Here is a 25191-nt window from a genome sequence, read left to right as displayed (position 1 = left end):
AAGAACATCTCCATGATCTCCATTAGCATTGGAGCACCACAGGCTGCGTTCTTAGCCCCGTGCTCAACTCGTTTTGCACCTACGATTTTGAGCCTCATTATGACAACTCTATTAATATATTTGCTGACAATACCACAGTAGTGGGCTGTATAAAAAGGAGTGATGAGTTAGCATACAGGAAAGAGATTAAAATCCTGGTTGAATGGTGTACTATAATGAACGTCTAAACTTTGCCATGGGAAAGTCGCAGCTGGAGAGAGGGGAAATAAATAGCAATAGGGGACAATTGATAGGGCTATAGCATACAATTTATAAAGGTCGTGTGGGGGGGGGGAAGCAATGGCAGACCTGACTTCCCAGAATGCTGTTCAGCAGAGAAACCCCTCCATGAATGCTCCGTGCATGCAGCCCGATTATACAGCTCTTTCTCTGCTGCATAGAATTCTGGGAGGACAGGTCTACCATTGCTTTACCCCCATGCACGTGATAGTGCTACCACCTTTCCCACCCTGTTTAAAAATTGTCCGTTATTGCTAGTGCTTTCCCACAGTCCTTTATAAAAGTTTATATACGTGGTCACAACAGGGACTGAAGGGCTCATACTGTGCTGTACAAAAAGCTTAATTATGTTATAGTTAGGCATGATTAATTTTGTTCAAATATAAGATCATAATACATTGATCAGGAATTAGGGCAGATCCACCATTGATCGATGTGTCATGACATCACCGGTAGGAGGTAGAACAGCTCTAACCCCGGGGATGGCTCCTTGCAAGTGTGAAAGCATTCAGTGTCCCAGTTAGGAGTGGTCAAATTGAAAAACCAAACCCCTATGGCTATCCCAGGACACTGAACAGCAAATTTAGTGGGATGCAAGTATGAAAGGGGCTGATGTTATTTACTTGGATTTTCAGAAGACCTTTGACAAGGTGTGGTATTGAAGTTGCTAAACCAGATGAGAGCCCATTGTGTTACAGGAAAAGTACCAGCATGGATAGAAGATGGACTGATTGGCAGAAGGGTGACCAGTCATGTTCTGCAGGGATCGGTCTTGGGTCTGCTACTTTTCATGTTGTGTAAATAATTTAATGATTGAATCTATGGTTTGTGCCAATTTTGCAGATGGTACAAAGGTTGATAAAGGTTTGGGTAGTGTTGAAGTATTTAGTCTGTACAGGTTGGAAAAATGTGCAAAAAGTGACATAAAATACACCATAGGTAAATGTATGTTGGTAGAAGGAATAAAGTAGATTATTTTTGATAGAGAGCTCAAGTTTACCATCATTGAACATATCAAACCCGATGAAACGGCATCTCTCCAGACCATGGTACGTACAAAAATACACAATACACAGTATATAATGATCACATAATCAAAATAAATATATATAAATATTTGGGATGATTTACACAGTTACAGAATACTGTTAATCAGTCTCTCAGCCTGTAAGAAGAAGCTATTGCCCAGACTTGCAGTCTTGATTTTGATGAATCTGGACCACCCCCTTGATGGTAGTGGAGAATCTCTGTGCTGGATGGAAAAGGTGTCCTATAATTCCTTGAGCCCTTTTTGGACAAAGCTCCCAATAAATGTCATCAATAGAGGAAAGGGTGATCCTCTCAGCTGATTTAATGATCCTCTGCATGGACTTCCAATCTGGCACTTTGCAGCTACCATAACACACAATTATGCAGCCAGACACACTCTCAGTTGTGCTTCTGTGGAAGGTTTTCAAGATGGGGCCTGTAGTCTTGCCCTCTTCAATGTTAAGAAGTGTTGGAGTTGCTATACCTTCCTGTCCAATGAGGTGTTGTGACTACAGGATAGGTTGCCCCTTGTTTGCACGCCAAGGACCTTTGTGCTCTCCACTCTCCATGATGGAATTGTTGATATGCAGTGGAGAATGGTTCACCTTTGTCCTCAAAAATCAGAGGATTCCCTAAAGGTTACTTTGTACATTGAATCCTTAGACAGGAAGGCAAATGTAACATTAACACTTGTTTCCTGAAGGCCAGAATGTAAAAACAAGGATGTAATGCTGAAGCTTTTTTAGGTGTTAGATAGTTTTTTGAGCAGTTTTGGGCCCTTTGTCTTGTGTAATGATTATAATATTTTGGGAGAATTTGGTAAGATTTATAGTAGGATACATACATACACACATTTTAAAACGGATCTTATTTGAAAGACTAAAGAAATATTGAAGATCTCTGGAGAATGTTATGCACATTCACAAGTAGGTGTTAATTGAAATGAATGACCATTGTTATGAACTGGTGCCAGGATAGCTACGAGTACCTTTCTGCAGGGTGCTTACAGGAAGGTCACTCCTGGGTTTTGTTTATCTAACAACAGCTTGAGCAGAAGAAAGAACTCCTGTTTGCTGAAAAAGGTGGGGGTTTTGCAAGTGAGTAAATCACGTTTTTGTTGGAGAGTGAAAGAGAGAAGAGAAGCCCTCTCATGTTGGAGAGAGAGAGAGAGACAGTGCAGGGCAGGAAGAGCTGGTTGAAACTGATGAAAAGTTTCAAAGCAGTGGATGGATGGAAGTGCTATCTGTCTAATGTTTTTCTTGGAATAAGAGGAATGGAACTCTGTGGTAGCTTTAAAGAAAGAAGTTACCATCTGGAAAAACCTGATGGGGCAAGTTTCATCAGTGAGACATTGAGGTAACTAATGATGGTACCTCAGTTGTGGAAATCCTGGAACAACAAATCTCTCTCTGTAAACCCTACAAGAACCTTCCTGAGTGGTAAACATTTACCTTTAGAGTACCAAAGCTTGGTGAACTTTATACATTTTAAATTCTGTGCACAGTATAAGAATTGTCTGCATCCAGAGAAATTGGAAGAAGGAGAAATGAAATTGAACTGTGAACCAAAGAACTTTTCTTAAATTTACACACACATTACATACACATGTGCTTAAAATTAGAAGGGGGTTAATTTGGGTTAGTTAAGTATAGAGTTAAGTTAAATTTGATTAAAAATAACTTTTGTTTTAAAAACCACTTGTCTTGGTGAATGTCTATTGCTGCTGGATTTTGGGGTTCCCTGGGCTCGTAACACTTGGCATTGGAGAGGGTCCAGAGGAAGTTTGAGAATAATCTGGGGGTGGTGGGGGGTGGTGAGATGGTTAATGGAAAAGAGGTTTTTTTTGGCTCTGGACAGTAGTGGGAGAGTCAAGGACCAGAGGTCTCAACCTCCAAATGAAAGGATGTCCTTCTAAGAAAGATGAGAAATTTCTTCAGCCAGTGAGTGGTTGCCATTGTTGACTCTGGAGGCTGTCATTGGATATATTTAAAGCAGAGGTTAGTAGATTCTTGATTAGTAAGGGTGTCATCAATATTGGGAAGAAGGCAGGAAAATAGAGTTGAGAGGAAAAATACATCAGACATGACTTGAATGTAGAGCAGGTTTGATAGGTCAAATAGCTCAATTCTGCTCCTATGGCTCTGGACATGGGAGACCTTGCTTATATTTCAGTTTTACTCATTGAAGCATAATGCAAGTTTTAATCAAATAACAACATGAGAAAATAGTTGTCAATATTGTTTCTTCACCTAATAGCCTGAATATGATTGAGATTGTCTGATCTCGGAAGCTAAGCAGGTACTTAAAAGGGAGACTGCCTAAGAGCGCCAACTGCTTGCTGTATGTTTCTGTGAGGGGCACTAGACAAAGTGGCGACTCTCTGTCTGCCTTACAGTAGTCAAAAGTTAAAGAATTTCATGTATGTTACAATCTAAAAGTAGTTTTATGTGACAATAATGGAACCTTTACCTTTCTACATTCCTAATAACAGCTCAGAAGGAATGACTTTGTATCAGGGAGGCAGATCAGGAATCACCATCTCAAGGCAAATTCGAGGAGCCCAATAAATGTTGGTCTTCCCAGTGAGGCCCATATTTTAAGTCTTGATAGCATTTCAAATGTTTGAAATTCTCAGTATAATCTACAGTTCTTAAATCTCTCAAATGTATTCTCGGTTTTTTTTTTCTTTCACTGCAATGTCTGAATATTTATTATATCCATTTTTGTACTTTTAAAAATTCAATTAAGTATTAAATTTTAGCATTTTCATTTTTTTTAGCCACGTATGTGTTCAGCTGCAGCAAGTAAGAATGTCAGTGCAGATGTACATTGGACAATATATATGACAAAATTATTGGTATTATCAAATATTTTGTAGTAACATACTTTACAGGCATACTTATGGTTTTCTTCACTTTGCCTTTTAAACAGAGAAAGCGACAAGTGAGATGAATACTGCAGAGGATTGGGGCCTCATACTGGACATCTGCGATAAAGTTGGGCAGTCTCGTACTGGGTGAGAGCATTTTCTAGATGCTGTGACTATGTTATGATTGGAGGATTAAACCTGAAATGACTAAGTATAGGTTTCGAATCTACTTCCATATTATTCAGCTCCAGAATCAAGTGGGGTCCTTCTTGTGTTTATCTTGGGAATCACCCACTTAGTTTAGTTGTACAATATTCTGACTTTTCACAGTTCAGATTGAGAATGCATTAACTAAATAGTGGAAACTGTCTGCAGCAAGTTTGAAAAAGAAATTGGATAGGTGATTGAAAAGAAAAAAAAATTGCAGAGCCGTAAGGAAAGAGAAGACATTGAACTAATTAGATGATCAGAGGTTTGGCAGAGGGCATAAGTCATTCACCTTGTTATGCTCTTTACTTAATTTTAACCTGACTTGCTTTCACCTGCATGTATTTCTCATTGATTATTGTTTTGTAATGGACCTGGCCTTTTCTACTTTATTTTAAATTGTATTATTTCAGAATACTTTGTTTCCTCCTGGCATTGGTGGGTTTTTTTCTGTTTGCTGGCGTGCACTGGACTATGGGTCTTGCCAGAGATTCCTAAACACATTTCCGTAGATTTAATCAGTTTGCAACCTGGTTTTAATTTTGATCTAACAGTATTGTGCAAATTTGACCAATTTTAATTGAATAGATAATGGTTTTCACTGCTTAAAAAGTTAAATTGTGCCTACTTGTGCCGTGGAAAGGTATTCCATTCAATTTTGTACCTTAATCCCAAAGTGCTGGAAATTTGATTGGATGATTCTAGTCTCTGAAGGCCATTCACTTACGATGTGATATTGGCATTGGTCATGAGGTAATGTGAAACGTTGTTGTCCATAAACCTGCATTTTGTTTTAAAGAATAATGGTTTTCCACTCAAACAACCACTATGGGCTAGGAAGCCACTGCGGAAGTTCCTTTTCCCCTTCTTATCCCCTTATTTCCTGACTGCAAGTGATGTGTGTGTGATAGTATGGGATCCAATCACCACTGTATATATTTGCATATAGTGATAGTGAATGTCTGAGAGCCGTAGCCACATCTACTGGCAGGTCATAAAGGGCTGCACCTAACCAGACCCAGGTCAGTCTGGACTGGTCGACCTCGATGTACTACGCTCTAGTCTTCTGTTAATAAAAGCCTTGGTTTGAGTCAACAAGTCTTTGGGTCATTCAACGCGCTACATCGTGCTTTGATTAAACCATAAACAATGACCTGCACCCTGCTTTCTCCCACTGCATTTCCTCAACTTGACTCCCATTGCTAGATTTATTTTCTTGGAAGGCATGCATGGTCAAATGAGGGAATTGTTGAAGTTGTAGTGTTGGACTGAAGATCAGCAAAAAGTGGCTTTCAGGACAGTCAATTAGAATGTGTACGTTAGAAAGATTAATTTTTTTTAGAAATGGAAGTTATTTACACTCTATTATAATTATTAGGCCAAAAGACTGCATAAGGTCCATAATGAGAAGAGTGAATCACAAAGACCCTCATGTTGCTATGCAGGCACTAACTGTAAGTAATTATTGTTCAAAGATTCCAAGCATTTTATTTAGTCAGAATAATTGATTACAATTTCCCTCATTACCTGGGACTCTCACTGTGCAAAGGGTTTGGACAGGATGGAATTTATTAAATCTGTCCAAAAAGGTTTTCTCAAAGGATACATAGAGGGCCCACGTGGAGAGGACGCAACACTGAGTTTCCTCTTGGGGAAACTCAGCAGGGCAAATGACTGAGGTATCAGGAGGAGAGCACTTAGGGATCAATGACCATAGCTCTCTACATATATATGTCAGAACAGTTATGGAAAATGATAGGACTGGTCTGCAAGTTAAAATCCTAAATTGGCACAAATCTAATTTTGATGCATTAGATAGGAACTTGCAAAGTTTGATTCAACAGGTTGGCTTGGAATGTCCAGCAAGTGGGAGGCTCTTAGGAGATATTGGGAGAGTTCAAGGATGGTATCTAAGATGAGGAAACGCTGGATAACAAGTGATCTTGAGGTTATGATCCTGTTCCTGTTAGGTTAAAAGGAGGGGCAAAAGGTTTGAGAGAGCCGTGGTTTTCAAGGAATATTGGAAACTTGGTTCGAAGAAAAAGGGAGGCGTACATTAGATATAAGAAGCATGGAGTTAAGATGTTTGAAAGATACATTGAATGTAAGAGGAATCTTAAGAGAGGAATTAGGAAAACTAAAAGAAGGTACGAGAAAACTATGGCAAGCAGGGTGAAAACTAATCCAAAAGAGTTCTACAAATATGTTAATGGTAAGAGGAAAGCTAGAGACAAAATTGGTCCCTTAGAAAATCAGAGTGGAAAACTGTGTGTGGAGCCTAGAGAAATGGGGAAGATATTGAACAGTTTCTTTTCTTCGGTATTCACTAAGGAGAAGGATATTGGGAGATGTGGGATAAAAAAAAGCAAATTGGGTAAATATGGGGAATATAGAGATTACAAAAGGTGTAGTTTTAAGGCTTTTGAAGAATATAAAGGTGGATAAGTCTCCGGGACCAGACGGGATCTTCCCCAGGACACTGAGAGAAGTGAAGGAGGAAATAGCAGAGGCTCTGGCGGTAATTTTCCAAATGTCATTAGATATGGGGATAGTGCCGGAGGATTGGCGCATTGCGCATGTGGTTCCGTTATTTAAAAAGGGTTCAAGGAGGAAGCCTGGCAACTATCGGCCTGTAAGTTTGACGTCTGTGGTAGGTAAATTAATGGAGAAAGTTCTTAGAGATAGTACTTATAAATATCTGGATAGACAGGATCTGATCAGGAGCACTCAACATGGATTTGTGGGAGGAAGGTCATGTTTGACCAATCTGATTGAATTTTTTGAAGAGGTGACTAGGAATGTGGATGAGGGTAGCGCAGTGGATGTTGTCTATATGGACTTCAGTAAGGCCTTCGATAAGGTACCACATGGAAGGTTAGTTAGGAAGGTGCAGTCTTTAGGTATAAATTTTGAGATAGTCAAATGGATTGAACATTGGCTGAATGGGAGAGGCCAGAGAGTGGTAGTGGATAATTGTCTGTCAGGTTGGAGGCCGGTGACCAGTGGTGTGCCTCAAGGATCTGTATTGGGCCCATTGTTGTTCGTTATATACATTAATGATCTAGATGATGGGGTGGTGAATTGGATTAGTAAATATGCAGACGATACTAAGATAGGTGGAATAGTGGATAATGAAGAAGGTTTTCAAGGATTGCAGAGGGATTTGGGCTGCTTAGAAAAGTGGGCTGAAAAATGGCAGATGGAATTTAATGCTGATAAGTGTGAGGTGCTTCATTTTGGTAAGAAGAATCAGAATAGGACATACGTGGTAAATGGGAGAGCATTGAGGAATACAGAAGAGCAGAAAGATTTAGGAGTAACGGTACATCGTTCCCTGAAGGTAGAAACTCACGTGAATAGGGTGGTGAAGAAGGCTTTTAGTATGCTGGCCTTTATCAATCATTGCATGGAATATAGGAGTTGGGAGGTGATGTTGAGATTGTATAAGACGTTGGTGCGGCCTAATTTGGAGTTCTGTGTGCAGTTCTGGTCGCCTAATTATAGGAAGGATATAAACAGAGTGGAGAGAGTGCAGAGAAGGTTTACCAGAATGTTGCCTGGGTTTAAGCATCTGGAGTATGGGGAAAGATTGGACAGATTAGGTCTTTATTCTTTGGAGCGTAGAAGGTTGAGAGGGGATTTGATAGAAGTATTTAAGATTATGAAAGGGATAGACAGAATGGATGTGGATAGACTATTTCCGTTAAGAGGAGGAAAGATTAAAACAAGAGGACATGAGTTAAGAATTAAGGGGCAGAGGTTTAGAGGTAACATGAGGGGGAACTTCTTTACTCAGAGAGTGGTAGCTGTGTGGAATCATCTTCCGGGAGAAATAGTGGCAGCGGAGTCAATTGTATTATTTAAGAAAAGGTTGGACAGGTATATGGATGAGAAGAAGATGGAGGGTTATGGGCATTGTGCAGGGAGGTGGGACTAGTAAGGGGTGTTTGGTTCGGTGCGGACTAGAAGGGCCTAATGGCCTGTTGACGTGCTGTAATTGTTATGTTATGTTATTATTATGTTATGTTAAAAAGATGTATATCAGATATGGGAAGGTGAGATGAAGCATATGGAGGATGTAGGAGTTCCCTTGAGATGAATATCCAGAGGGCAAAGAGGCCTTGTGGCTCCGAGAGGTGAGGCTATTGAAAATCCAAAGAGATACTGTATGTCTATTAAGGGCAAAAGATTAATTTGAGATATAATAGGGTCTCTTAAATGTCAAGAATGTTGCCTGTGGGTGGAGCGACAGGAGAGGGGTGAGATCCTAAACTACTATTTCTCATACGTATCTACTGTGGAGAAAGACATGCAGGATGGGGAATTCAGGGAAATAAATAGTAAGGTTTTGAAAAATCCACATTATAACGAAAGAGGTAGAGGGAGCCGTGCATAAAGAGAGATAGATTCCTGAAGCCTGGTCAGATATGTCTGAGGACATAGAAGGCAATGGGGGAAGAAATTTTAGGATCTCTAGCAAAAATATTTGCATCAATGTTAGGTGAATTGTCAAAGAGCAAGAGACTGCTAATGTTGAGCCTTTATATAAAAGAAGGCTGCATGGATAAGCTTGGGATCTACAGGTCAGTGTACTAGAGGGGATTCTGAGGGCAGAACCTACATGCATTTGGAAAGGAAAGGATTCATTCGGGATGGTCAGCGTGGCTTTGTGCAAGGGTTATATTATCTTGAATTGGAGGATTTTTTTGACAAGGTAACCAAGAAGATTGGTTAGGGTAAGGCAGTAAACATTGTCTCTGTGGATTTTAGTCAAGCCTTTGGCAAGGTCAGCACGATAGGGTGGTCTGGAAGGTCTGATCACATGGAATACAGGGTGAGTTAGCCAGACAGATAGAAAATTGGCTTGATGGTATGTTTTAGACAGTGGTGGTTGAGGGTTGCTATTCAGATCATAGGCATTTTCACCAAATCATGTGCTGCAGGGACTGGAGTTGAGTGAACCCTTTTTTTTGTTGTCCATGTTCACGACTTGGATGACAATTTAGTTAGCATGTTAGTCAGTTGCAGATAGTACCAATAAGGTTATCTGAGATTACAAAAGGACCCAGGTGAACTGGGAATGTGGACTGAGGAATCACAAAGGGAATTTAACTCCAACAAGTGTGAGGTCCTACACCTTGGTATGTTAAGCCAGGGCAAAACTCCCACAATGAACGGTAGGAACTATTGTAGATCAGAGAGATGTGGAGTTTCACGACAAAGGCTTGTGTGCCAAACTCCTTTTTCATCACTGAATATGGGGACTCAGGAAGGCAGGGTGATGAAAAAGTTGTGTTTCGGAGATTGAGTACTGAAGCTGGTACAGTTGTAACTTGTTAACGAGACAACACTTGGCATATTGTGTGCAGTTCTGATCACTCAGCTCAAGGAAAGATGTAATTAAGCTGAAAAGGGTGCACTAAAGAGTCACAAGAATGTTACCAGAAGTTGTTGGTTTGAATTATAAGGATAAGACTAAAACTAAAAGACAGATTTCATGCGAGAAGAAAAATATTTAAAAGCACGCTGAGGGGCACCTTTTGCACACACAGAGAGGTGGATATTTGGAATCCTCTGCCAGAGGAAGTGATAAGCACGGGTATAATTGGAATGTTTAGGTGCATGGATAGGAAAGGTTCAGAAAGAGGAACACAAAAGCTGCAGATCCTGGAATCTTGAGCAGACAGAAGTGCTGGAGGTCGGACAGCATCCATGGGTAGAAATTGTTCGCCAATATTTCAGCAAAATCCTTTATAAAGAATAAGATTAAAATAAAAAGTTACATCTCTAAAGTGGATAGAAAATGGAGGAAAGGCTCAGATGTTTGGATAGAAGGTGTGAGAGGTGAAGAAACAGGGAAAGGGAGAAACCATTAGGAAAGCAGGGGGAGGGGAGAATGTGGGGAAGAAAAATTGTAGACAAAAATTGAATAAAGGAGTAAATGAAGGGAATGGAAACCCTAGAATCAGATGGATGTAGGGGATTTCCTTCAACTAATTTACAGAGGCGTACCCTGGAGCGAAACAGTTTGTCCTCCAGAAGTCGGCATCTGCTTCAATGTTATGACAACAGAGTTTAGCCGTCCATACAATGATCAATTTTGATCAGCTTAGAATGTGCTTGGCTATTATGCAACATTGTTGTTATTTTAATGGACAAACTAAGTTTATAAACTATTTTGTTGGAATCAAATTATAATTCTAAAAGGGTGCTGTGAGAGCATGTTAATCTTTTGAACTGTAATGATTTGAATTTTTGTCTTGAAGCTGCTAGGAGCATGTGTATCAAATTGTGGGAAAATCTTCCACCTTGAAGTTTCTTCAAGAGACTTTGCAAGTGAAGTAAGCAATGTGTTAAATAAGGTAAATGTCTTTATAATTTAATTTTTTGAGTTGGTTTTTTTTTTAACTGTTAATTTACCATGTTACTTCTAATGGGGTTTAAAAGTTACTCTTGCGTAATATGATGAATGTTTCCGAGAAATTAATTTTATCAGTCTTTGTTTTATTTTGGTTGCTAACTTGCAGGAGGTAAAATGAGGTTTCAAAATACAGATTTGTAAGTAAACACTGCAGCAGATATAATTCACTTTTCCTTATTGTAGTATTCTTTTGGATCTTTACCCTTTACACACTGTAAATAGCTCTATAGAAAGAAATAACATGCAAATATTTTTGAGCTTAGTAATAATGGTGCTCACTGTTTTAGAGTTGTAAAAAATTACTCCGTTTGATTATTCCTCCCTTCTACCACTATCTCCCCAAAACTTGCATGTCACATACTTCAGTGAACTTTAAAGAGAATGGAACCTATTTCTTAGCTGTGTTCAGTCTTTGCCCTGTACCAGCCCCTTCAAGTTGGAAAAAATATTTTTGTGGCTGTTTTTCATCTGTCCTGTGTAAAAGTCCTATTTGGTAAATTTGTGGGAAATTAGCATTGAATCCTGGTCAGTTGTGCCTCTTTCAGCTCAACACCTTGAGTAGTGATGTGATGCAACCATGCAGTTAGATGGGCCGAATTGCCACCCCAATTGTCCGACACAAGATGGTGCGGGCTTCCCTTCCAGGGAGAAACCAACGGTTGGCAACACACATTTCCCAGGGACGGCGCCGCTTCCAGGTTGCGCGCCGCTGGATGGGGAGTGACGCACTGACATCACTTCCTAAGGCCAGCGCATCCCTCACAGGAAGTGGGCAGCGTGAGGAATTCAAAATAAAGTTCAGCTACTGGTTCACCTCATGCTGTGTGGATGCCTCTCAATTTCTATAGCGCTGCCGTTAGCAGGCACTACAAACCTACTGTAGAAAATTATGAATGGTATGTTGACCCGTCTGCCTACTACTTTTAACACTTTTGATAAAAGGTATTAAACTGGAATTTTAGCCACAAATAAGTCTCGAGGCTTGTGAAGGTGATTTCCTTCATTATCTGGAGCTGTGCAGCATGTTCAGTGAGTACAATTGTTGAATTAAAGTAATAAAAACAATCTTCTGGGGAAATTCAGTGGTTCAAGCAGCATCAGTGTAGGGAAGAGGAATTTTGGGGGGGAGGGGTTGAAACCCTTTTTTTCTTTCTCATGTCTATGTTTTCTGTCTGTTTTCTTTCCTCGACCACATCATGTATTCTTCTGGTCACTGTCTTACTCTTTCCTTGTACTTGCTGTGTCACCTCACCACAATCTGTCTTGAGGCAGAGTTTCGACTTGAAATGTTGAATGCCCATTGCCTTTGTTGCTTGACCTTTCTGATTTCTTCCAGCTTATTTTGTTTATTGCTCCAAATTCCAACAACTGTAGTCTTGTGTCTACACAATTCAATTAGTTTGGTGGGTTGTTCCTTTTAGTGAACATTGTTTGGTTCTCTTAAAATATTTACAAGATTAATGGCATTGCATCTGGACTTGACTGCAGTATTTGCAAAGTAGGTTGTTCTGTTTACACATTGTGTTTTCAACTTGTCAGTTTTCTCTCCTGGTAAAGCACAGACACAAGAGAAACTTGTCCATGAACTACTCTTGCAGACGATGCCGCTTTAGTTGCCCATTCAGAGCCAGCTCTTCAGCGCTTGACGTCCTGCTTTGCGGAAACTGCCAAAGTGTTTGGCCTGGAAGTCAGCCTGAAGAAAACTGAGGTCCTCCATCAGCCAGCTCCCCACCATGACTACCAGCCCCCCCACATCTCCATCGGGCACACAAAACTCAAAACGGTCAACCAGTTTACCTATCTCGGCTGCACCATTTCATCAGATGCAAGGATCGACAATGAGATAGACAACAGACTCGCCAAGGCAAATAGCGCCTTTGGAAGACTACACAAAAGAATCTGGAAAAACAACCAACTGAAAAACCTCACAAAGATAAGCGTATACAGAGCCGCTGTCATACCCACACTCCTGTTCAGCTCCGACTCATGGGTCCTCTACCGGCATCACCTACGGCTCCTAGAACGCTTCCACCAGCGTTGTCTCCGCTCCATCCTCAACATCCATTGGAGCGCTTTCATCCCTAATGTCGAAGTACTCGAGATGGCAGAGGTCGACAGCATCGAGTCCACGCTGCTGAAGATCCAGCTGCGCTGGGTGGGTCACGTCTCCAGAATGGAGGACCATCGCCTTCCCAAGATCGTGTTATATGGCGAGCTCTCCACTGGCCACCGTGACAAAGGTGCACCAAAGAAAAGGTACAAGGACTGCCTAAAGAAATCTCTTGGTGCCTGCCACATTGACCACCGCCAGTGGGCTGATATCGCCTCAAACCGTGCATCTTGGCTGGCGGGCAGCAACCTCCTTTGAAGAAGACCGCAAAAGGCAAAGGAGGAAAAACCCAACACCCAACCCCAACCAACCAATTTTCCCCTGCAGCCACTGCAACCGTGTCTGCCTGTCCCGCATCGGACTTGTCAGCCACAAACGAGCCTGCAGCTGACGTGGACTTTTACCCCCTCCATAAATCTTCGTCCGCGAAGCCAAGCCAAAGAAAGCACATTTATTGTAGGGATGTAGATTATTTTTCATGTGATAGCTGCCAGATCTGTGGCAAGTTCTAAAACCGTATCAAAATATGCGTAATTTCTCAAGGTAACGTAATAGTTCATATAAAACCAAGCTTGTGTTGAAACAATAGTAAGGGTGCAATAAGACCAATGCCTTTTAATTATCCAATCTACCTTATTTGAAAATTGTAGCTTATTGTCTCAGAGATTGTTCTTATTAAATATGATATTCCCCTGGTTAGTCAAGTATATGTTAACAAATATTTTACCAATTTTGGATGTGATTTACAGTTGGACATCTTCTAGAAAGATAAATTATGAAATTAAACTCGTACAAAATAAAAACTGCTACTGAAAGTTTTTATAATTATATAAAGCAGAAAAGGGTGGCTGAAGATTGACATTCAGTCCTGACCCACCAGGAGAATAATGCCTTGTACACCAGGTTGTTTTCATCGACTTCAGCAGAAGCTGGTGGATAAACTATCCTCACTGGGACTTGGTACCTTTCTCTGCAACTGGATTCTGGGCTTCTTGATGGAAAGACCACACTCTATCTGGGTTGGTAGCAAAAACCTCAAGCCCCATCATACTGGACACTGGCACACCTCAGGGATGTGTGCTCAGTGCACTACTGTTCACGCTGTTGACTCCTGACTGCACTGCCAGATTCAGTTACAACAGAATTATCAAATTTGCAGATGAGACAGCAGAAGTTGGCCTCATCAGCAACAATGATGAGTTACATTGCAAAAAGGATGTTGAAAGGCTTGTAAAATGGTGTGAGAACAACATCCTGAATCTCATCGTGAACAAGAGATGATTGTGGACTTCAGGAAGATGAAGGTCAACCATCCTCCACTGCACATCAATGGTTCTGTAGTGGAGAGCACAAAGTTCTTTGGTGGGCATATAAAGGATGACATATCATAGACTCACAATGCCTCTTCATTTGTCAGGAAGGCATAGCAGTGCCTATACTACCCATGGAGGCAGAGGAGGTCAAGGCTACTGGTCCCCATATTGACAAACATTTACAGGAGCAGGTATAGTAGCTGAAAAGCATCAGAGGAACATTAAAACAGCCAAGAAGATCGCTGGGGTCTTCCTTTCCTCTGTTGTAACATTTACTGGAAATGTTTAAATAAGGTGCAAGAATTACAGAAGACCTTCTCCAGTATTTTCAAACCACGACTATCCAGAAGGTGCAGGTTGTGAGACTGATGAATGGTATCATAAATAATTTCCAAATATTTATCTATTTTTATTTATTATTTGTGATCATTGTGTATTGTCTGTTTTTGTGTGTGCACCATTGTTCTGAGAGGGGTTGTTTTGTTAGGCTGTTTATGTACAATCAGATGATAAACCTGAACTTGAAGTGATATTATGGGAATTAGTATTAATAATGCAGAAATGGTCAAGGTTTTGAATGATTATTTTGTCAGCCTTCAGAGTGGAAGACCTGCGAAAGAGTGATGTTATGGATGCAGTGAAAAGTGAAGACCTTGGTACAGTTGCTATCACTAAAGAGCACTGAGAAAACGAGTGGATCTAAAGGTGGAATGGTTCTGATGGGTGGCATGGTTAGTGTAGTGGTTAGCGCAACACTGTTACAGCACCAGCAATTGGGTCCAGGGTTCAAATCCCATACTGTCTGTAAGGAGTTTGTAGTTTCTTGGGTTTCTTCCATGGGCTCCTATTTCTTCCCACTGTTCAAAACATACCACAGGTTATAAGTCAAATGGGTATAATTGGGCGTCACAGGTTCCTGATCTGAAATGGCCTGTTACCAAGCTGCTTGTCTGTTGTGAGAATGAAAAACTTGCTGGCTGCTTTCCAAAGCTTTATTCAACTTGATTATACATTTAGAATATAAAGGAAAGGTGCAAGGCAGCAGTTAGAAGCTGATTGGAGGAAGAATCTGATTAGAACGAGAGGTCAGGTGACCTGAGGAGCAATGGCAGCCAGGATCAACTAAATATGAAATGCAAGCTCATTAACAATTAAGAATAACTGTAATATTACATTCTTCCTTTTTAAAAAAAAAAATAAAATAAACACAGCAGTATCAAGCAACACTTTGAGACTACTCCAATCCATATTGATTGGGATGTTTTGGTACACGATCGGATCTCCTTAGTTCTTGTGGAGCTACTGTTTTATCATCCTCCACATGATGGCATGTCATACCTTCCTCCTCCTCCTCCTCCAGTATTGGTACCCACCAATTGGAGATGCAGGGATTGACTGGGCTTCTGGACAAGGTGCCAAATCACAAAAAATCACAGAAGGCTTCGGTCTTCATGTTTGCATATGTTGGATACCGTCAGAGTTCAACTTGATCTACAAGAGGTTCATTCTTTTTACTCCTCACAAATCTTCTTAGTAGTATGGGTCTAGGGGCCATTAGCCAGGAGGGCAATGAATTTCCATGGGATGAGTGGCATTGGAATGCAAACAAAAAGTTTATGGGGTTTAATACTTGTTGCTGTACACCACAGTGATCTTTGGGAGTGTAGTACCTCAGAAGCATCAGTTTCCAATGCTGCTTGGGCAGGATAAGTGATCTAAGGGCCAAACGGACTGCCTTCCATATGATGCTGTTGAGCCTTTCTATCTGTCCATTCCCAATTGAATGGTATAGGGAATTATGACTTGTGGCAACCCCTTTCTGGGAAAGATGATTTTTTTTTAAACTTTATTTAGTATTTTTTTCAATAAAAATAAACAGACTTTTACAGAATAAGTCGTCTAATAATAAAACAGTAAAACAAACCCATCCCCTCCCCCCTCCCACAACAAATCTCTAAAGGGAAGCATTAAAAATAAACAAAAAGATTCAGTAATTTACAATATTACTGAATTAATATTCTTCATATACGGTGTCTACATCTTAACAAAAAAAAATCATAATTATTATGTAAATTATGTTATTTTCTCCATATAGATACACGACTTCAACTTATGATGCCATCGAACTACATTTGACTCCGCTTCACCTTTCCAGGACATCGCAACACATTTACGAGCAACTGTCAACATTAGACGAATAAACGCTGTCTGAAACTTATCCAACCCCAAGTCCACTAACGGAGTAAAATAACCCAACCCCAAGTCCGCTAACGGAGTAAAATAACCCAACCCCAAGTCCGCTAACGGAGTAAAATAACCCAACCCCAAGTCCGCTAACGGAGTAAAATAACCCAACCCCAAGTCCGCGAACGGAGTAAAATAACCCAACCCCAAGTCCGCGAACGGAGTAAAATAACCCAACCCCAAGTCCGCGAACGGAGTAAAATAACCCAACCCCAAGTCCGCGAACGGAGCAAAATAACCCAACCCCAAGTCCGCTAACGGAGCAAAATAACCCAACCCCAAGTCCGCTAACGGAGCAAAATAACCCAACCCCAAGTCCGCTAACGGAGCAAAATAACCCAACCCCAAGTCCGCTAACGGAGCAAAATAACCCAACCCCAAGTCCGCTAACGGAGCAAAATAACCCAACCCCAAGTCCGCTAACGGAGCAAAATAACCCAACCCCAAGTCCGCTAACGGAGCAAAATAACCCAACCCCAAGTCCGCTAACGGAGCAAAATAACCCAACCCCAAGTCCGCTAACGGAGCAAAATAACCCAACCCCAAGTCCGCTAACGGAGCAAAATAACCCAACCCCAAGTCCGCTAACGGAGCAAAATAACCCAACCCCAAGTCCGCTAACGGAGCAAAATAACCCAACCCCAAGTCCGCTAACGGAGCAAAATAACCCAACCCCAAGTCCGCTAACGGAGCAAAATAACCCAACCCCAAGTCCGCTAACGGAGCAAAATAACCCAACCCCAAGTCCGCTAACGGAGCAAAATAACCCAACCCCAAGTCCGCTAACGGAGCAAAATAACCCAACCCCAAGTCCGCTAACGGAGCAAAATAACCCAACCCCAAGTCCGCTAACGGAGCAAAATAACCCAACCCCAAGTCCGCTAACGGAGCAAAATAACCCAACCCCAAGTCCGCTAACGGAGCAAAATAACCCAACCCCAAGTCCGCTAACGGAGCAAAATAACCCAACCCCAAGTCCGCTAACGGAGCAAAATAACCCAACCCCAAGTCCGCTAACGGAGCAAAATAACCCAACCCCAAGTCCGCTAACGGAGCAAAATAACCCAACCCCAAGTCCGCTAACGGAGCAAAATAACCCAACCCCAAGTCCGCTAACGGAGCAAAATAACCCAACCCCAAGTCCGCTAACGGAGCAAAATAACCCAACCCCAAGTCCGCTAACGGAGCAAAATAACCCAACCCCAAGTCCGCTAACGGAGCAAAATAACCCAACCCCAAGTCCGCTAACGGAGCAAAATAACCCAACCCCAAGTCCGCTAACGGAGCAAAATAACCCAACCCCAAGTCCGCTAACGGAGCAAAATAACCCAACCCCAAGTCCGCTAACGGAGCAAAATAACCCAACCCCAAGTCCGCTAACGGAGCAAAATAACCCAACCCCAAGTCCGCTAACGGAGCAAAATAACCCAACCCCAAGTCCGCTAACGGAGCAAAATAACCCAACCCCAAGTCCGCTAACGGAGCAAAATAACCCAACCCCAAGTCCGCTAACGGAGCAAAATAACCCAACCCCAAGTCCGCTAACGGAGCAAAATAACCCAACCCCAAGTCCGCTAACGGAGCAAAATAACCCAACCCCAAGTCCGCTAACGGAGCAAAATAACCCAACCCCAAGTCCGCTAACGGAGCAAAATAACCCAACCCCAAGTCCGCTAACGGAGCAAAATAACCCAACCCCAAGTCCGCTAACGGAGCAAAATAACCCAACCCCAAGTCCGCTAACGGAGCAAAATAACCCAACCCCAAGTCCGCTAACGGAGCAAAATAACCCAACCCCAAGTCCGCTAACGGAGCAAAATAACCCAACCCCAAGTCCGCTAACGGAGCAAAATAACCCAACCCCAAGTCCGCTAACGGAGCAAAATAACCCAACCCCAAGTCCGCTAACGGAGCAAAATAACCCAACCCCAAGTCCGCTAACGGAGCAAAATAACCCAACCCCAAGTCCGCTAACGGAGCAAAATAACCCAACCCCAAGTCCGCTAACGGAGCAAAATAACCCAACCCCAAGTCCGCTAACGGAGCAAAATAACCCAACCCCAAGTCCGCTAACGGAGCAAAATAACCCAACCCCAAGTCCGCTAACGGAGCAAAATAACCCAACCCCAAGTCCGCTAACGGAGCAAAATAACCCAACCCCAAGTCCGCTAACGGAGCAAAATAACCCAACCCCAAGTCCGCTAACGGAGCAAAATAACCCAACCCCAAGTCCGCTAACGGAGCAAAATAACCCAACCCCAAGTCCGCTAACGGAGCAAAATAACCCAACCCCAAGTCCGCTAACGGAGCAAAATAACCCAACCCCAAGTCCGCTAACGGAGCAAAATAACCCAACCCCAAGTCCGCTAACGGAGCAAAATAACCCAACCCCAAGTCCGCTAACGGAGCAAAATAACCCAACCCCAAGTCCGCTAACGGAGCAAAATAACCCAACCCCAAGTCCGCTAACGGAGCAAAATAACCCAACCCCAAGTCCGCTAACGGAGCAAAATAACCCAACCCCAAGTCCGCTAACGGAGCAAAATAACCCAACCCCAAGTCCGCTAACGGAGCAAAATAACCCAACCCCAAGTCCGCTAACGGAGCAAAATAACCCAACCCCAAGTCCGCTAACGGAGCAAAATAACCCAACCCCAAGTCCGCTAACGGAGCAAAATAACCCAACCCCAAGTCCGCTAACGGAGCAAAATAACCTGACAAAAATTTTTGGATCTAAAGGAAATTGAATTTTAAACAAATTTTGAAGAAAAATCCTAATTTTAAACCAGAAAAGGATGAACTTTATCGCAAAACCAAACAGAATGTAGAAATGTTTCAACACATCATCCACACCTCAAACACAAATCTGAATGACTAAATCCATAGTTTTTCAATTTTTCAGGGGTTAAATATAACTGATGCAAAAAATTATAATTAACCATAGTATATCTTGCATTAATTAATTTAGTCAACCCATCCTAACACATATTTTCCCAATCCACCTGACTAATCTCACAACTTAAATCATGCTCCCATTTAATCCTAGATGTGTCTAAATTTTTTAACCATTGTATCTTGTAATAATGCATACATTTCTGATATAAAACCTTTATCTGGAAAATATAAAACCATAAATTCAAATTTAGTTAACTTAGAAATGTTCATTTCTCTTCCAAAATTATCTTTCACTAATGCCCTAATTTGATAATAAACAAATAGAGAATTCTCTAAAATCCCAAATTTCTCTTTAAGCTGATTAAAGGATAAAAATTTCCCTTCTTCAAAACAATTCTGCAATTTTTTATTCCTTTAATCCACCAATCTTCTAAAACTATTATTCAATGAAAAAGGAATCAATTTATTTTGATATATTGGGGGTTTGAACTGATAAGCTACTTTTTGATCCTATTAATAAATTCCTTTTAGTCCAAATTTCTAATAATGTTTCAAAATTGGTACATTTTATTTCTGTAGTAAGACAGTATTCCATTTAAATACAAAATGATGGGGACAAGGTTCCAATATCGCAGCCAATTCCACCCTAGCCCAACTAGGAGAGTTCAAAATATCTAACATATGATTAATAAATCTTAATTGAGCTTCTTCATAATAATTTTAAAAATTAGGTAATTGCAAAGAAAAGATAATCTTTCAGATCCTGAGTCATGAAGGTGGTGCCTTAATCAGAGTGTATGTAATTTGGTATTTCACATAGGCTAAATAGCAGATCCAGGCATCAGATCACTGTTGTGGTATGCATATTGGGACATGGAAAGGCAAAGGGGAAATGTGAGTATTTATCAACTACTGTAAGGAGATGTGGGTTATGTGAAGCTGTGGGCAGGGGTCTGTTGAAATCAGTACTAAACTGTTCCATAGGTTTTGTTGGTTCCTGGTGGGTGGTAAAACGAAGTCTTTAGTTCAGCGCAGATCCTACAAGTCTTGACATTTTCTGTAGAAAAGGGGAGATTATTTGCTCAAACAAAATGCAGCAGCGAAGTTGTTCCTGGATGACAAACTGTATTGTGAATGTCAGCAAGTGTGGAGGTTGTAAAGGCTGAACAAGTGTATGCCCGACTAAATGCGTCAGGGATCACATTCTCTTTTCCAGGACAGTACTTTATTGTGTAACTATATGCTGTAAGTTCCAGCCTCCATTCTTGAAACTTTGCATTCTTTATCTTTGAATGCTTTTTACTGTCAAACATAAAGGACACTGACCTCTGATCAGTAACCAAGCTAAAGCGACACTGTGCCAGGTAGTGGCTCCATTTGCGCACTGCCTCAGTGATGGCAGTCGCTTCTTTCACTTCATTGTAGCCTCTTTGATGTGAATGCAGCAGGCCATCCTCTGTTCAGGACAGCAGAAATAGCCACATCAGATGTGTCACACTATACCTCGAAGGTTAAGTTTTCATCCACCGAGTGTAGGGTAGCTTCCTCCATCTTTCTCTTTAGAAAGTTAAAGGCATTTAGGGACTTTTCCTCCATTGGAAACTTCTCTGTGTTTACCATCTGTTGAATCTTGTAAGAAAACCCATGAATCCATTTGGCATAATAAGCATCCTGAGTACCCTTTTTAAGGATCACAAATTTTCTGTTGAGGAAGCTCTTGAAATGGGCAAAGTCTCAGGATCTGGCTTAATGATACCATTCCCCATATACTACTCAAGAACATTAATGGAATTCACAGATGCCATAATTTTTGAATCACTAAGTGTTAGGTGTCTCTGACTGATGGTCTTGGGAATTTCTTTACATTTTGATTATCTCCCTCTTGTGTATGTCCAACAATAGTGTTATCATCAAGGTAAGGGAAGACACCTTGCAGTTATTCTCTATTTAACTTGTCCATAGCTACAAGCTGATTGGAGGAAAAAGCTGATCGGAACAAGAACGGTCAGGTGACCTGAGAAGCAGAGGCAGCTAGGGTCAACGAAATATGAAATGCAAGCTCATTAACAACTAAGATTAATTTTGTAATATTACATTGCCTAAATTTTTTAAAAATTAAATACATCCCAAGGTACTGAGAGTTATAGATAAGTGTGGTTATTTACCAAATTCTCTGGATTCTGGGAAGGTCTCGGGAGATTGGAAGGCCATAGTGGCATGGCACATTTTATTTTAAAATCTGTCGACAAAAGGCAGGTAACTGCAGGCCAGTTGGTTGAAAGTTTAGTCAGAAAAATGCTTGAAGAAATAGACATCAGATGCAGCATGGATTTAAGAAGGGCATGCTATGTTTGACAAATTTGATGAAGTTATTTGCAAAACCGAGATCTGGAAATGTTTATCAATGCATCAAAAAATTTCAAGCTGAACATCACGTGGCGGTGAGCGGGAGATTTGAGCTAATGGAATTGTTCTAGTGAACCGGTGCGGACTTGAAAGGCCGACATGGCCTGTTTCCGCTCCAAAAATGGTTATATGGTTATATAATGAAATCTTGGATTTCCTGAAGGTTTTGATAAGGTGCTGCATAAAAGACATTATCTTTAAGATGGAGTTAGGGATGATGTATTAGCATGATTAGAAGATCGGTTAACCAATAAAAAGTAGTGAGCTGGGATAAAAGTGTGTTTTTCTGATTTTCAATTAGTGGTGAATGGAGTGCTCCTGGAGTCTGTGCTGGGCTCACAGCTGTTCATTCACTACTTTAATGATTTGGAAGAGAACCAAATACAAAATATCTAGGTTTACTCAAAATTAAGTGGAATTGCTAATTGCGTCGTGGATGAAGAGAGATTAAAGATGGGTTAAGGGTCTGGCAGATGGAGTGCAATGTTGCTAAACACAAGATCATCCACTTATAAAGAAAAATAAATCAGATTATTTGGTGAAAAATTGCAGCATGCTGTTGTGCAGAGAGTCTTGGGTGTGCTTTGTGCCTGAGTTGTTTGGCAGATGCAACAGGTAATCAAGTTAAATAGAATGTTGACATTCAGGGCTCAAGGGATTGAATTTAAGAGCAGGGAGATTTTGCTAGATTTATTGGAGATAAATCTCTGGCCAAATAAGTAAGAGGCTGCCTCTTTAAATATATTTAAGACAGATTTTTGAACTGAGAATCAGTGGTTATTGGGGAAAATGCAGGTAGGTGGAACTGAATTCTGAGCAGATTAGTTATGATCTTATTAAATAGAGGAGTAGACTTTATTGGTGAGATGTCCAAAACATCATGTTCTTGTGTGCTCTTCAGAAAAAAAAAGCCATGCATTTCTGTGAATTTTAGTTAAATTTTAAGGGATTATTTAAGTCAAGTAGTGGAGCACATGTTAACTGAAAAGTAGCATGTTCTTTTTATCATATTAAGCAGTCATATTTTTAAGCAATTAAAATGATGTGATTTAGTTAGTCTGCAGGATATTGAAAGAGGAGCTTCAACCTGGAATAGAAAACTATTTTGCACAAGTTTGGAGGATAAAACACCAAATTTTGATGAAATGTAATCAGGTTTTTCATTTCAGGGTCATCCAAAAGTCTGTGAAAAACTTAAAGCCCTCATGGTAGAATGGGCAGAAGAATTTAAAAATGACCCCCAACTTAGTCTTATATCTGCAATGATAAAAAATCTGAAGGACCAAGGAGTTGCATTTCCTGCTGTAGGTTCTCAGGTAAGGTGACCTTGTGCGTGTCATTTTCTGCGAGAATTGTCGGCTGTATAGTCAAGCATGCCTCTTTAGCCGCTGATGTTAGGATGATTGAATTTGTTGGTTTACATTAACCTTTTATTAACAGTATTGCTTATTTTTAAACTGCTTGTCAAAGGCTGCAGAACAGGCAAAGGCAAGCCCAGCTTTGGTAGTCAAAGACCCCAACATAACAGTAAACAAAAAAGAGGAGGAGGACTTGGCTAAAGGTAAGTTTATTCTATTTTCATGAAATGGATGATTTAGAAACAGACATTTTGTTGTTTATTGTGGCAATCAGTTGCACAATTCAGTTTTGAACATTGGTCAAAAATAATTGGATTTGTTTGGATATTTGATACAGAGATGTGTGTTTTGGGGTCATTTGGACTAATATCAACTAGTAACTGATGTAGAACATAACTGAGGCAATATCAAAAACCTAGCTTTGAACTACGAAAGATATAGGAAAAAGAAAAGATGTGAATAATCTCAAGATGTGATGCTTATGGCTGATGAAACAGGGTGACCAGCCTTGAGAAGGAGATGAGAATGGCCAAGGAAAGTAAGACTGAGATGAAAGTCCTGAAGATTGAATGTCAGCATCGACCCTGGACTAGATTTTGTGTGGGAATAAATATTGTTGAAGAAGTTGTTTAATGTAAGAATAGACAGATGGAAAAAATACTTTATCTTTCGCAATTTTTTTTGTCATCTTGCTAGTTTCAAGTTATAAATATACATGGAGTTCAGAATATCACGCAAACCTTCCTCCCCTCCAACTATATCTACACTTCCTGTTGTCTAAGGCAGCTAACATGCAGAAAGACCCATCTACATTGGACATTCGCTTCTTTATCCCATCAGGTAGAAGGTTCAACTGTGTGAAATAGGTTTAAAGACCATTTCTTTGCAGCTTTTAGGTTCATGAATGAACCTCACTATGGTGGCTTCATGCACTCATAACTTGTTACTAACTGATCTTTACACTGTAACACTACTCTATAACTGCTTTTTGTTTGCCTTAATGCATGTTGGTCAACTCGATTGTCTGCTCACAGAAGAACCCTTCTCTCATACCAGTTGCAATGTGATAATAGACTTTAGCTTTTGTGTATTCACTCAGAATGCTGGACTTTGAAAGTGCTGTATATAATAAATACATGCAAACAGCTTCAATAGTATTAGAAAATCACTGAAGAATGGAGTTTCAAATCCATTTTCTCTGTACTCCCCCTCTGTTATCTCCAGTGGTCTCAAGCTCCACAAACAATGTGAACACCCAGACTTGCTTAAGCAACCACAGGACATCTTTCTTAGTGCTCTCCCCTCTTCCCCCATTGCTTCTCAGCATCTTTCTCTTTCATCTGTGTCCACTGATGTTATTTTTTTGCCTGTTAGTTTGTGTTCTTTTCCCCTCCCCGCCCCACCTTTTTATTCCGGCATCTGCTTCATTTTTGGGATTCCTAAATGAAGCTCTCAGACCCAAAACACCCATTACTTTTTACTTCCTATGGATGTTATGTTATCTCCTGAGTTTTTCCAGCACTTACACTGCACTAGACTGTGGCATTTGCAGATTTTCTTGTTTACCTCCATTTTAGTATCACTTCCTGTCTGATTCAGTTTGAGCAAACAGCCATCAATGAATCTTAAGTTTAACTCCTGGTTCAGTCAAATGCTGTGAATTGTGGTGTGGTGAAGAGGAACACCAGTGTTTTAGCTTGAAGGAACTGGTAGATAAGGAGAGAAGACAAACGTAAGAACTGCAGAAGCTGCCTCATGAGAAATGCCAAGTATAAAATATGGATTTTAAGTTTTTGCCAAAGGTGAGGGGATAAGGCTAAAACCCATTGAAGGTAACGTGACTAAAAAAGTGGCTAACTATAGAAGGATGATCCAGAGGAGGTTGTCCACAAGGGAAAGTGGTTTCAGGAAAATAGATTTCTTATCACAGTTCTACCCTGGAATTGATGGACGAGATGGAATGGTGATTGGTCATGGTTGAAACCTTATTCTTTGAGACTACAACTTTTGTAAGTGTTGGGATAAATGAAATATTTATTGAGCTGTATTTTAGTATCTGC

General features: G+C 40.7%; 1 protein-coding gene across 3 annotated transcripts in view; it reads left to right on the top strand.

Annotated features, from left to right (window-relative positions):
• LOC138751667 (signal transducing adapter molecule 1) overlaps positions 1-25191 on the top strand; it is a 65238-nt gene that overhangs the window by 2893 nt on the left and 37154 nt on the right. For 2 of the 3 annotated variants that reach the window (XM_069914246.1, XM_069914248.1), the window contains exons 2-6: positions 4240-4324; positions 5763-5838; positions 10651-10746; positions 22943-23089; positions 23244-23334. In XM_069914246.1, coding sequence (XP_069770347.1) covers positions 4240-4324; positions 5763-5838; positions 10651-10746; positions 22943-23089; positions 23244-23334 — 495 coding nt within the window. Of the gene's footprint in view, positions 1-4239; positions 4325-5762; positions 5839-10650; positions 10747-19904; positions 20262-22942; positions 23090-23243; positions 23335-25191 lie in introns of those variants that run through there. The other variant, XM_069914247.1, reaches the window with a different exon arrangement.

Source organism: Narcine bancroftii, chromosome 1 (genome assembly GCF_036971445.1).
Source record: "Narcine bancroftii isolate sNarBan1 chromosome 1, sNarBan1.hap1, whole genome shotgun sequence".
NCBI classification, from domain to species: domain Eukaryota; kingdom Metazoa; phylum Chordata; class Chondrichthyes; order Torpediniformes; family Narcinidae; genus Narcine; species Narcine bancroftii.
This window is presented reverse-complemented; position numbering and strand designations above follow the sequence as displayed.